Source organism: Melospiza melodia, chromosome 4 (genome assembly GCF_035770615.1).
Source record: "Melospiza melodia melodia isolate bMelMel2 chromosome 4, bMelMel2.pri, whole genome shotgun sequence".
Lineage (NCBI taxonomy): Eukaryota > Metazoa > Chordata > Aves > Passeriformes > Passerellidae > Melospiza > Melospiza melodia.
In genome coordinates, this window is record NC_086197.1 from 93716578 (window position 1) to 93730687 (window position 14110).

At 33.7% G+C, this 14110-nt stretch overlaps 1 protein-coding gene across 3 annotated transcripts in view; it reads right to left on the bottom strand.

The window, feature by feature from the left end:
* The window catches only part of CACNA2D1 (calcium voltage-gated channel auxiliary subunit alpha2delta 1), a 363361-nt gene that overhangs the window by 21050 nt on the left and 328201 nt on the right, over positions 1–14110 (bottom strand). For all 3 annotated transcript variants that reach the window (XM_063155623.1, XM_063155622.1, XM_063155621.1), the window contains 10 exons: positions 13239–13300; positions 11490–11566; positions 9481–9541; positions 7668–7765; positions 5577–5661; positions 5303–5365; positions 4215–4318; positions 2851–2937; positions 2428–2495; positions 1105–1143 (listed from right to left, as the gene is read on the bottom strand). In XM_063155623.1, the coding sequence (XP_063011693.1) occupies positions 1105–1143; positions 2428–2495; positions 2851–2937; positions 4215–4318; positions 5303–5365; positions 5577–5661; positions 7668–7765; positions 9481–9541; positions 11490–11566; positions 13239–13300 (744 nt within the window). The remainder of the gene's footprint in view (positions 1–1104; positions 1144–2427; positions 2496–2850; positions 2938–4214; positions 4319–5302; positions 5366–5576; positions 5662–7667; positions 7766–9480; positions 9542–11489; positions 11567–13238; positions 13301–14110) is intronic.

Consider the following 14110-nt stretch of genomic DNA (forward strand, 5'->3'; position numbering starts at 1 on the left):
TTTTTCCAAGACATCAGAGTATCTTCAAATCACAAACCAATAGCCAAGGGCCAATTTTAAGTTATAATAATTAGCATTATCAGTATAATAAAAGTTTGAACAGATCAAAGGCTTATTTGTGGCTTAATTTCATAAAAGTTGTTTTGCAAATTCTTATTTGCTCAATACTTTGTTAGTTCCAAGAGTGCTATATCCTTATTAAATCTGATTATAACTGGAATTCAGTTCATAATAAGGGGCTACAACTTCTCATGTGCTTCAGCCATGTTTAAGTCCTTTTCCATTTGCAGATTTCAATGGTAAAAATCTTAAGGGCAGGCTCCCAGCTTGCTAGGTGTGATTATTTTCACTTGTCAAGGACTGTAGTGGGATTATTCCAGGTGTCAGGTGCAGGAATGGGAAACCCACTGATTCCATCCATATGCTTTGCACTTTGTAAAAGATCCTTGCAGCCAGAGATTGGAGAGATAGCAGTGAGGTCAGATAGATAACTCCCCACAGTACCCTTTCTGCTGTAATTCTTGCGTTTAATGATCTTCACATTCCTCAAAAGAGCTCAGAAGACCTGAGCACAGAAAAGCTTTTAAGCACATGGCAGAACCTGATATGGTGACAGTCCCTGGATCTGAGTGCCAGCAGAGCTATGGGGTCCCCTGATCCTGAATGTGCTGGGAACCAGTGACTGGAAAGGCACATTATGGACTTTGGTGCTTCTAAGTTTGCACTTGCCCTTCTCTGAGTTACTCTTTACTTTTAGAATTTTAAAAATTAATTTTTTTTCTCAAGATTTGTCTCTCGTTTTGCAAATTACTGGTATATTTTTATCACTTTTTTTGGACATAATTCTCTTTTGCTTTTCCTGTATATTCTTCTTTACACTTGTTCTCATAACTTCATCACCATAACCACTTCACCTGATTTTATGCCCTCCTTCTTCCCTTCCCCTCCTGACCTTCATCTTTCTCAAGACACAAACAGCTAAACCCTGTTTTCTGTGAAATTAACACTCAAATAATAATGATAGGATCTGTCTTACATAGATCTAGAGGGAAGGAGTGAATTTCAATACCCTGTCAGAAATTCATAAACTGAACATTTTCTTACCATGCTATTTCTTTCACAGCCACAGATTTCACTGTTGCACTAAAAAACAGAAGTATGATAATCTTCATAAAAATGTTACAAAAAAACCTGTATTTCGAAGTTATATTCATCATTCAAGAAAAAATTATTCTATTTTCAATATCTGTATATAAACTTCAATTTTGAGTGTGTTTCATTTATCAGAAATATCTCTCTAAACAACCTGTATTCTGTAATTATCAATAGCACAATCTTGACTGCCTTTCTCAAAGACTCTGATACCCTTTAACAGTATGCTCAATATACATAAATAGTTTGGAGTACTTGTGAGGGTGCCAGTGCTGTGAGCATAAAGTAAACCAGAAAGAATAGGAGCGTTCCCATGTGTTTGGAGTTTGGAAGGAAAGCCTTCAAAAGTATCTTTTTTGACCATGAAAAGCTTCAAAGCATGGGAATCCTGTGTGGCAAAGGAAGCCCATCAACCCAGCTGGCTTTTATGGCTTTGATTCCTGACATGTTTTTTCATGTTCTTGCAGTATGTGTACACATCCACACACACAACTGTGTCCTTGCATTATGTCCTCAGCAAAACAACTCCCAGGTGATGCTGCAGTCATCAGTGTTCTTTATGAAATATTCATCCTACTTTCCATCTTTCACTTATGTATTTTTGTCCCCAACTGTTCTGACTCTTAGGCAATGCATTTGCCTCCCCATTGAATTACAGCTCCAATACCCAACCAGCCAAACTCTCTTTTTGATTCCCTGAACATACAAGCAACATTGCCACACCCAGTAAGAAGGAAATTTCTTTAAGTTTCTTCATTTTGTGCCTTTCCTTCCACAGTTCACTATCAATTCCATATTTTCTTTTCATTTAACCTTTCCTCCTTCCCATTTACACCTCAGATGTATTACACATCAGATGCATGGAATGAAATATTTAAGCACATATTTCACTAGTTCTGCTAAAATGCTGTGATGTTGGATGCAACATAAATCCTTACTGTTCACTGCTTACCCATCCTGGATATTAAATAAGAAAAGATTCACCAATTGTTTTGCAGATTTTATTCACTGTTACTGCAGAGTCTTACTACTAGCTAGACTATGTCATTTTTCCTTGTCCCTATCCATGTCTTATAATTATGAAAGCAAGACACGTACAAAATATGGCCTATTTCAACATAGATTTATTTTGTGCATTTGGATGATTTAAATACCACAACAACTTGGCAACTATGCATCTGTGTGACTCTGGCACAAAGAGACAGTAAACCTATTTGCATCTGAAGCTTTGAGAAATGCAAATAAAGTTCAAAAAAGACTTGGTCAATTGCTTACCAGGCTCTTGATTGTGGTTTTTGTGAAATTGTCCATCCATCTGGTTGCATCAATTTTTATTCCAACAACTAACAAGAAATACATGAAAGTTTTTTTGAGTAAAATGAAGGAAAAAAAAGGTAACTGTATAATCCTAAAAACAGGGCGGGGGGAAAATTATAAAGACAGCTAAATCACTGAACTGGAGAAGGATAAATTACGATTTTTGTTGCCTGATCACCAACATCGTTCATGAGACTAATAAATTTAACACTCTTACTCAAATGCAAACAGATTTCCACTAGAAAGATTAAAACTGTCTCAGAGAAAATAATGTTATTATAGAGTGAAGTTGCTTTGAAATCTCAATTAAATTTCCAATTTGCTGTTGAGCAACAACCAAATAAATAAAGTATTTCAAGTTTCAGTACCACTCTATCTTACCTGCTGGCTTCAGAAGTTTCCCATCAACTTGTATTTCCACAGCCTTGCTTACCATAATACCTGATTCGTAGCTATTGGCACCACTTTCTGACAGTACAGAAGAGAAAAAAAAAAGAACAAACAGAAAAAGAAGTTAGGGTGACATGAAAGCCTCTTCCTCTGGAAAATATATTATTATTCAAATACCAGGCTGATTTTAAAAAATCCTTTTCCAAAAGCACTGACCCAGGTGCATTTATCACCTGTGACAGCTTAGATCACTAACACTGGCATCACTAAGAAATATTTGTGTTTACTTTTCCTCTTTTTGTTCTTTTTTACTGCTTCATAAAGTTAGTATAGCCTTTTCTTCTGCAAACAGAACTGTGAATACTTGTGCACATGTGAACAGCCCTGTTAAAACCAGGATCAGAACCAAAGATTTTATCCTGATGTTATCTGTGTATTTTTCAATGCAGAGCATACTGACACCACTCACTAATGTACACTAATGACTTGAAACTGTTTTCAACACTGCTTAATTTGAAAAAGCAAGTTAAAAGTAGATTGCCTGGAGCTGTTTGAGGAGCAGAAAAGGCTTCAGAGAATTTTATTAATTAATATCTTTACATTTTACTGAGAAAAAATGCAAAAATAATTATGAAACAAAAGTAAAGAAGGATTCCATATGTTTAAGAGAGGAGTAAGTGATTTGTGGTCTATTTTTTGACATCTATTTTTTGACAAACATTTTTTGACAAACATTTGTTTTTTGACAAGCTTGAGAAGGGTAATGTTGCTCACATCAATAAGGAGCACTTGCTATTGTGCTTATGTGGGTTTTAAATGTCACAATATCTCAGACCAACTGGTTTCGGTGAATAAGTGCAATTCTAAATAGAATTCAAAAGCAAAGTTTAAACTAGGTAGTGGTGCAGTGGATGGAGTTATGGGCTCTGGACCCTCATGCCTGGTGCCCCAAGTCAGTGCTGGGGGTGCTGAGACAATACACAGAACTCAGCTCTGTTAAGACTTTAGGTAGTGTTTCTGTCTATGAGTGCAATTTTATTTCACTTTCTGTTAAAATAATTCTGCCAAAGCATCTCTCTAAAGCATTGTGTTTCAATACATTGAATGAACACCAGTGCTCTCTATGTTTTCACTTAGGGTAATTCTGAGCACACAGGGCCACCAGAGTAGTTGACAAATTATGATGACCTTGTTTGGTGCCTCCTAGCTTTTCCTTAATAATGGAAATTATCCAAAACTTCCTTCCTTGTGAAGTGTCACGCTTCAATCTTTTGTCAGTGACCTCATCTGGTATGGGGAACTTCCACTTGTACTGAACTAGCTAACTCTGGCATTTCTAAACTGTGATGACTTACTGTTGTAGTATGGAGCTGTGAAAATATAGTTGTCATTATCTAAACTCCTCTTATAGAAGCTGACTTCATAAGTTTCAGCATTTTCCAACCAGTCTTCTCCTGCCCTACATTAAAAAAAAAAAAATAAAAAAAATGCAATTTAGAGTCTCATTAAATCTGTTCTGGGAGTTGTTTTCTTTCAATGTTTCACAGTTGGAAAACATGAGATTTATTCTTAAAGTCCTCAGGATCTTCAGTTTTCACTGGTTAAAAGACAGGTGTAATCATTAGGAAAACCCCAAACAAACAAACTTTTGAGAAAAAAAAGAATTAGTATTCTTGGAAAACCAATTTAGTCTCATCACTTTTAGATTTGTTGTGACAAATACAACTGCAACACTACTTACAGCAAAATCTAAAGGGACCTTTACAGCACACGCCTACTTTGAGCTTAATCCTAAAAGATTTAATATAGTGAATAATCCCAAAATAGGAAACAAACTCACTTGGGAGGTAAAACTCATTGCCATTTTCACATTTTGGGGAAACACAAAACAACCTAAGGAAATAGATAAATCTGCCATTTACCAGTAGATCTGTACTGGGGCCCTCACTATTCCCAGTCACTCGTGGGGAGTGTGTCTAGTTTATTGCATATCTAATTTCACATTTCCTTTTTGTCCTCTGTTAATGATACATTTTTTCTCTCTTGAAGTCCCTGGACCTTTAGGTCTAATCTTGGTCTAAAAAATAAAATATCACCCACTGCTTTGCAGTATTTGCAGCCTGACAAACAACTGAGTGCTTGGGGGTAAATAGGAATTAGCATGGCCCCACTGCTGCTACAAAGGCATTGCTGTTACTGCTACTCTACCCTGATTAGAAACTTGGATTACAAGGGCCTGTCATGAAAATAATGGGACAGATTAGATTCAAGCAGTGACACGGGTAAAATAAAAGAAAAACAAGGCATTACATCAATTTCATAGCTATGAGTACAAATTAGACCCTAGGAGACTGTAGTTTTTCATTCAATAAAGGCACTCTTTCACAGTCCAGCCTCTCGGGCTTCAAAATATCACATTATAGTATTTTGTAATAATACTTACCTTTTGGGGAACACTCTAGTAATTCCACCATCTGTAACAACAAATTGTGCAACAACTCCATCTCTGTAAATAAAAATAAGATTTAAAATGAAAACTGACCGGAATTCTCAAAAATTTCTATGTCAAGGGTTGCCATTAAAGTGCATAACTGTGAATAAATACCTGTTCTCTGTAACGCTACCTGCATATCTGTATATTCACACAAATGTATAAGATTTTGTTTCCGAACTCTGAAATGCATAAAAAACCCATAGTCAATAAAAAGAATACTTACAGCGACAGTTTACTCCAATAATTTTGGACAAGTTCATTTGTAAATCCTGCATCCAGCAAAACTCTAATGACCATGTCAGTATTACCTATCAAAAGAGTTAAAATGTAAGTCATCTGAAACCACGTGAGATGGAGTTTCAATAAAAGCCTAAATCAAAATTCTGAGTTATCAAGATTCTCCTTGAATGTTAATAGTGGCTGTTAATAGTTGACATTCTGCCTAACTTCAAATGATGTCAGGTAATTAGAGCTGGACAGATGCTCTCACACTGTTGAGTTCAGTTAAACATTTTCTTTGTATCCTAAAAATGTCTTTGTATCTCAGGAATAAGGAAGGTGATAAGGGCCACAGCTTTGTAAAGCCCCCAAAACTGCAGATTAACCTATTTTTAAAGCATGTGTTCATTAAAACACTTTTTATCTCAGTTGATGCAAGGAAACAACAATTCCTCATGACATTCAACTACATTTTAAATATATTTAGATCAATTAAGTCCCAGGCTCTCAATTAAAACACATTTGTCATCTGCAAATGGATATAGGGAAATAAACTCGTTTTGAATCAGTAGCTTATACAGAGATGCCATGCTTAAATTTCTTTTAAAGGATGGTTTGAAGCCAGTGCTTCTCAAACATCTTTTTCAGTAACACTTTAGCAGAGTTACTGAAGATTATTTCAATGTGGGAATTTTATTTCTTTTTCTTCTGAAGAGCATTTTTAGCTGAGATAATTTCTATGGCCACTCAGTCCTTTAACTCTGTTAACACTGTTTATTTATTAAGGAGACTATTTTTAAAGTAACCTAATTATTAGGAAAAAAAAGAAGGAAAAAAAAATTGCTGCATATTCCAAACTGAAAAACAGCAATAGGTGGATAAAATTTTGGAATAATTACTTACTAAGCACGACTGTATACCATAAAATCACTAAAAGTGTTCTCAATATTTGCTTAAATATTACACAAGGATTTTCATTTCTTATTAAATTTTATGAAATTATCATTAGTTGTTTTAATTACTGGAGGTGAATGTTTTCATTTCCAAGACTGAAGGTGAATGTTTCCATTTCCAAGACTCAATCAAGGTATTCAAATAAAATTTCAGTCAGTCAGCAATGTGTCAATGAATAAGATAATTCTATTATAACAACACCAAACGCCCATACAAGCACACAAAAATGTACTTTTCTGAGAAGATATCATATCTAAGTGGACATTCCTTCAGTTACATGGTCTAGCACAGTAACAGAGATTCTTTCTAAATTGACCAGTTTTCTCTGACAACAACATGTCAAAAAGATGTCAGGAAAACAAGAAAAAAAAAAGAAGTTATTCCAAGTATTTATAAATTATTAATAAAGATAAACAGACGCGTATGTACCAAACTAAATTCAAACACTGATATTTTCTGGAGAACAAGGCATTAGCACCTTACTGATGGTAATAGCTCTTCATTTATTCTAAACAGAGGTTAAGATTTATTCTAACAGAGGTTAATTCATCTCAAAATATGAATTAATCCCTTCCCAAAGGGCAGTGCTCACCACTGCAGCAGTTACATGGATTTGTGGTCTTCAGCTATTCAAGCCCAAGTGAGATCTCTTTAACCAATTTGTGAACCACCAATATAACTTCCTTATCTTTTTTTTCTGGTTATTGGGTATTTCAGTCTTGGACTTATTTTCTTTACTTTTTTTGGAATAAAATGTCAAGAAAGCAGGTTGAAGATTTCATTACGAGATTTTGAGTCTGTTTGAGACTGGCTGCTATGCTCAAGCAAGAAAATACAAACTCAAAAACGTTTGGAGTGTATTTAAATGAACCAGTATTATTTGATGCTTCAGCAAGATGCTGAGAGGAATTATGGAAAATATAGGATGCATAATGTCCTAAAAACTTTCTTAAATAATGCCAGAACTTGAAAACAAAGTTTACAAGTTTACAAAGTTTACACTCTCTACCTTGATAGAAAATCCCAGCACTAGATAATTTCTACTGAAAAAAACAAAGCCACAAAATTTGAGCATGAACTCTCATCCACGGGTAGGTATTTTCCTAAGGAAATATTTCAGTGAGGTGAGAAGTGTACTTACACGATGAACTGGTTGGAGTATTTCTGTCAATGAATTCATTGAAATTTAATAGGAATTCAGTGTTGTTTTCTGATTTTTTTACATCGTTACAGTATTCTCTGAAAAACAACAAAACATCAGTTTTCTCTTTTTTTTTCTCTTGTGCTACTAAAGCAGAAAATTTATAAGTCCAAGCAGGCTTGCACAACTATTATGAAGTAGCTGGTATTGCTGTGTCAATTGGCTGCCATGATCAGTATTTATTGATTACCATATCAATCATTCAGACATCTACAGAAAATAAAGTGTTCAAACACCTGCCTAAGCATTTGTCAAGATTTGGATTGTAAGAAAACTGGATGCATGAAATAGGGAATAGATTCCCAGAAAAAAACAAACTGAAGAGTAGTGCAGGACATATTAGGACATCATTATACACTAAAAATATGCCCAGTGAATTTAAATTGCTTCTGGATTAACCTGTACTGGAAAGAACCTCTTGAAACACAGACACCCCCTGCTCAACTCAGGCCACATTTACAGCTTAAGGCCCTATCCTCTGAGAAGTTTTAAATGCAATTTTATTAGGGTACAAACCACATGAACATATAAACACTCTTTGCTTTGACATATGCAAAGCAGACAAAGAGTAAACTCCTGTCCCTGGTATAAGGAAATAAAGCAATATATCATTGGGCAATTCACTGAATGCAGGCAAGCAATGCAGAAGTCACTGGGCATTTTGGAGGCAAATATTATGTGATGAAAGGCATTAAACAACTTTAATTAAAATGCAAAGAGTGCTTAGCAGTTAAGCAGGGTGCTCTCTTTTTAAAATGAGTTTTTATGTGAATTTAATTTTACACACAAAAGAAGTGTGTTCAAGTATTCCATATGACTAAGATAAGTTATTAACCTTTATTTAACCTACCATAAGTCAGAGATACCTGCCAGACTTACCTGCCAGAGATACTGGCAGAATTTACCTTACTATACCAATATTCACATTTAAGCAAAGGTACATATCAAATAGACTTTGTTCTGTAGGACAGTAGGGACTTGCTGGAAGCTCAATAAATTCAGTCTTTCAGAAAAATTAAATTAAAGAGTTAAATTAGGATACATTTTAAGACAGAAGACTTTACATAAATCAATCTATTAATTGAAATCAATCTATTAATTGAAATCAATCTATTAATTGAAATTTAAAAGTATACAGAAATTTATCAGATAAAAAAGAATGCAACAATTCTCAATTATCTTGACTGTACATAATTTCCTTTCTTTATCATAACTATCTTTTAGAGGAACTCAATTTTTAGGAAGTCTTTATCATATCAGGTTTTCCTTGCAAGCAAAATCTTAAGAGGGAAATAAGAACTGCAGAATTTCACATGAAAAAACCAAAATCTCAGGAAACTAATGAATTTAATAAATTTTCAATTACTTAATAGATTTTATGTTCAATTAATTGAAAATTTACTAATATTTAAATAATAGAGAGCTTTGAAACCCTTTGTCTTGAAGTTGGGAAATATGCTGTGGTCAGCATTATGAAACCTATTTTAAAAATAGTTGTAAAATCTTAGAAGTCAGAACCACAAGAAATGCCCAGATGTGAATAAGTTTTCCATTAAAATATCAATATCAGTTTTTGCAGTTCTCTGACTAATATGAGCAGAAATCAGAGCCTGAAGATGCTATTTACATTCCAGCATGAAAAAAGATTGATAATTTTTTACCAAATGAAGCTTTATTGGTCAAATCAGTATTCTCCATGTGCTAATAATCAGATCAGATGCAGAAATAACACATTACTGGGAAATCCACCAACCTGGGTGCTAAAAATGTATAGGCAGATTGATCAAAATCCTCAGGCTTCAGTGTTTCTGTAACTAAAAACATGAAAAGTAAACACCAAGTAAGTAAACTGGAATTTTTGCCATTGTTTCTCTTATCAAACTATCTGGCTAACTTTTGCATGCATCCATGAATTTAGAAAGAAATGTTTTAGACACTTTCTCTCTAATGAATTCCAGGCTTCTCAGTATTTCACAACATAGAAGAAATTACTTGATTATTATATACAATGTACAACTGGAAACAGTAAAATAATAGCTAACCATTTATTTAAGACATTTAATTAGCATAGCAACATGAGATATTTTCAAATATCAAACAAATATCAAAAAAATGAAACATTTTCTCTAGAAGTAAACTCTGATACAAATAAATGATGCTGAGTTTCTAGAACACGAAGAAAAATACTGCTAATATTTTCTGTAGTAAAATGTAAAACTCTCAATTGTTGTAGCATCACTGTAAATCTTACTAAAAAAATGGCTTTAATAGATGATATCACTGAACACTTATGGGACCAGACAAAGAAGCATTAGAGATCAGCAACATATTAAAATGTACATGAAAACAGAAAAATACTTCAATTTTGTTTTTCCCTTTCTATTGCTATGGTACCCAATGATCATGAAGAGAATCCTGAGATGAGGAATACAGAGGAGAATATCCAGTAGGAATAGAAATATAAGAGAAAAATATCAACTGCAGTAAACAGAAGGAAATTGAGCAACAAGAATATACTTGCCCTTTTTGGATGTCACTATCCATCAGAAAGAGAAAGCAGGGAAACAGAAAAAAACAGGGTAAAGCACAAGGGGTCACAAACCAATATTTTATTCAAACAGCCCCTTGAATAAAAATATTGCACATAGATTCAAAGGTTCAATTTACAAACAGCTGTAGTCTGGAAAAAAAAAGACAAACATCTCTGAAGACTGAAGAATAGGTTCTTAGTTATTTCTCAGTACCTTCTATACACTGTGGCTATTTCAAGGGTCTGTTTTGCAGGTTTTATTGATACAAGTGAAAAAGCAGATGATCTAGTTCATCAAGAGAATCACACTCTCTGCTTAAAAAATTAAAAGACTCCATATTGGAAAAAGTTACAAAATAAATCACTTATTATTAAAAGTTGCTCTATTCTTCTTCATATGTGGGAGCAATGGTAGAAGAGAGTGATGCAGTGCTAACCAAGTTTTCTCTAAACTAACAATATCTGTGCCTCTCTGAGGTTTTTTTTGTGGTTTTCAAACTTTCTATTTAACTACATACTTTTTCTAAATTTATCATAACACCTGAAAAAAGTTACAAGGCTGTGATTGGTTCTATTTTGTGTACTACCTAGACTACAGTTAAGCTACTCCTAAAAAAAAAATAAAAACAAAAAATCCTTTGAATACTGACAAGTATAATTTTCAGCTATCACTTCAGAATCTGTAAATGGTTCAAAATCAGTCTAATATAAAATTACAATGCAAACATCCACTAAAACTAATTGTAAAATAAATAAAACCTAACTGCAACCCAAACCAAACAGGGCTTTCACATCATTCTAGCAGAGATAATTTGCTAAATATTATACTGTAACTCAAATAAAAAAAAAAAAAGGTATACTCTTACAGTCTGTATTACTATATTTTACTAATAAAATAAAAAAAAATTAAAAATTTTTTATCCAGACCCCTGTTTTATCCAGACCCTTAAAATGACAGCAATAGAGGATGCACAAAGCAATGATTCTATAGGCACAGAGCAAGGGGTAGGGGTTGTCAGTGGGACTGACATGTTCTGCACATATTCTATTTTTATAGAATATTTCTTGCACCTCAGAGGTTACAACAGGTTAGAATCATTGCTGAAGATTTTGGGTACATCATGGTAACATCACTGAATTCCACAAAATTTATGAGTTTCAAACATTGCTTTTTAAGTGAATCTGAGACTTTGCAATACCAGACAATACCAGGGAATCTTTACAATACTTACATCTGGCTAGAACTATAGGTTCATCTATTTTGGCTTTAATATAATAAAAGCTGTATGATGGTAACACCAGTGCCAAACTGCAACAGAAATGAGACAAGTAAAGCAATTATGTTATTTGCAGCAGTTTTCTAGTTTCAGCTTCTTTGTGTTTTGAAAGTAATTAACGATTTTGTGATTTGGACTGTCACGAGATGAGGCACACACACTGTGAAATACCAGCCTCACACTCAGTAATAGACACAAGTACATTTATGCCAATCCTGATCGTCCCTGAGTTTATTTTCATTCTTATTTACACTTATAAACACAAATATATCTGTAATGTTTAGCAGATACACAAGGCATTTCCAAATAAATATAAATAAAAAAATACATGAAGTTTGTATCTTCCTCTGACACACTTAACATCCCAATATAACATGTCATGGTAATCACTGACTGCAAAAATATCACCTAGGGCTGTGCTGATCTGCACACATCATATAACCAGAGACTCTCACTAATAAAACAACCAACAATATTCTCCAGGAAATGCATCTGGCAATACTTGCATTAGCATCCATTGCATTCAGGATCCAAAAAAATTGTTTTCTTTAATCATGTAGTCACCACCAATAATTATTTGACATAATTGTAGATAATATTTAAAATTTGCAGAGCATTTGTAAAGTTTTCTTTTATATTAAAATTATTTTTGTTAAAAATGCAGGAATTATTTTTGCAGCTATATTCTACACATATGTAGAAGAGTTCAGTTCTAAAAATGCATGTAAAGGACAGGAGATATGAGTAATCATTAAATAAGTATCATCAACTCCCAAGTAACATCCTTAATTTTTACACTTGGATTACATCCATGCAGAACTGCAGCAGCTCCTAATGAAGAGCTGCAGAAATTAACATTAAAAATCTTGCACTGTTGACCCATAAATGAGCTGACCTTTAGTGACACATTTGCAATTTATACAGAATATGAGTGAGATTGCTGAATATTTAGTGATAGCCTTCTACCAATTCTCCTCTAGGGAAATCAGTGTCAGTGCACCTGTCATTAACAGTTAATGCTAGCAGAAATTGCTAATTAAAATCGAAATCTATAATTTTATGTTTAATAAGTTTTCTGCAAGGATACTCTGAGGATTTATTGCTATATCCCATGCCAGGAAGCTCAGGCAGAATTAAGAAGTCATTTAAATTTAATGTATTTCTCTAGTGATTGCTAGATGGCAGTCTGATGAAAATTTCCTTTTCTTACAGAGTATAAAGATAGAGGCAGTTCAACAGAAAAATGGGATAGTGAATAGAAGATCCTAGGTTTATGTTCTGTTGTTAAAATGGATTTGTTTGCATTTACACCCAAATTAGTGTTTGAATTCTCAGTGACTGTACACCTGTGCAGGACACAACAGAAATGGGAATCCAGCTTGTCTGAGGATTGCTATAATTCACCATAGCAGAAATGGCATTTTGGTCAAAATTTGACTCAATATTTATACCACTTAGCTTTGAACTAGAGTAGTTTAACTTTGCTGAGACTTGGAAAACATTTCCTTGTTTTGAGTAATGTTAAGGAATGTTTCAACATTCCTTCTAATGCTACAATGTTGTGTGCTTAAATGAATTAGAAATAATATACACACCAATGTCACCTTAGCCAGTATAAAAATTGTAATGCTAAAAATATTAACCCAAATTAACCAAAAGGACACTTAAATAAACAAAGGAAGTCAGTGGACAGAAATGAGTTACCTGTAATCAGTGCCATTCACAGCAGTCCATGTATATGTTCTGTTTCCTTTATCAATATACCTCTACAAAGAGATATTGGTGAAAAATGGAATTATTAAACTAAGGAGCTTCAATAATTGTGACCTTTCTTCGAAAAATACTATGTAAAATCAAGTACAAATCTTTTGTATTTCTATTTATTTTGCTAAAATCATGGGTTGAGCTGCAACTCTTTTCCTTAAATATATTCCAAACTTACATTTTGCAAAAGAATCAACCATATAATTGAACATGAGTAAACTTAAATTTAAATAAAATCAGACAAACCTGACCTGTATTTTTCACATTAGCCAGGCCTATACAAACCATTAAATTTGATAGAAAATGCTTTCTCTTTTATGGAGAATTTTGCACTTAAACTATGAAAAGACTGGAAAAAAACCCCTCAGTTATAAAAAGTCTTTGTAGGTAAGTCTTTTAAAACAAAACCACCCATAGCCCACCCTTCCCATCCTTTCAGGTCACAGCACCACTGGCTTAATGCATTTCTATTTGAATCATAACTGCAGGCACAGGCTGGTAATTCTGATTGTATAGACACCCCCTGCTAAACTTAACATGTGTTTCCAATCTAATTAGGAAGGTCTTGAATTTGGGAAAAAATGTAACATTGAAATAAATGTTTATTTTTAAAAAACTTAATACATTAGGATAATCTTTACCATTTGTTTTCTTGTGGTATGAAAAATAGCACGATAGGCACAGTCCCACAGTTCCCCATAGATTTAATCATGAATCCACCTGGCTGACATTGTTTTACTCAGTTTTCCACTTTGAAAGCTGTAAGATTATGCCAGCTGCAACATATTATTACTTTAACAATCAAATTTTTG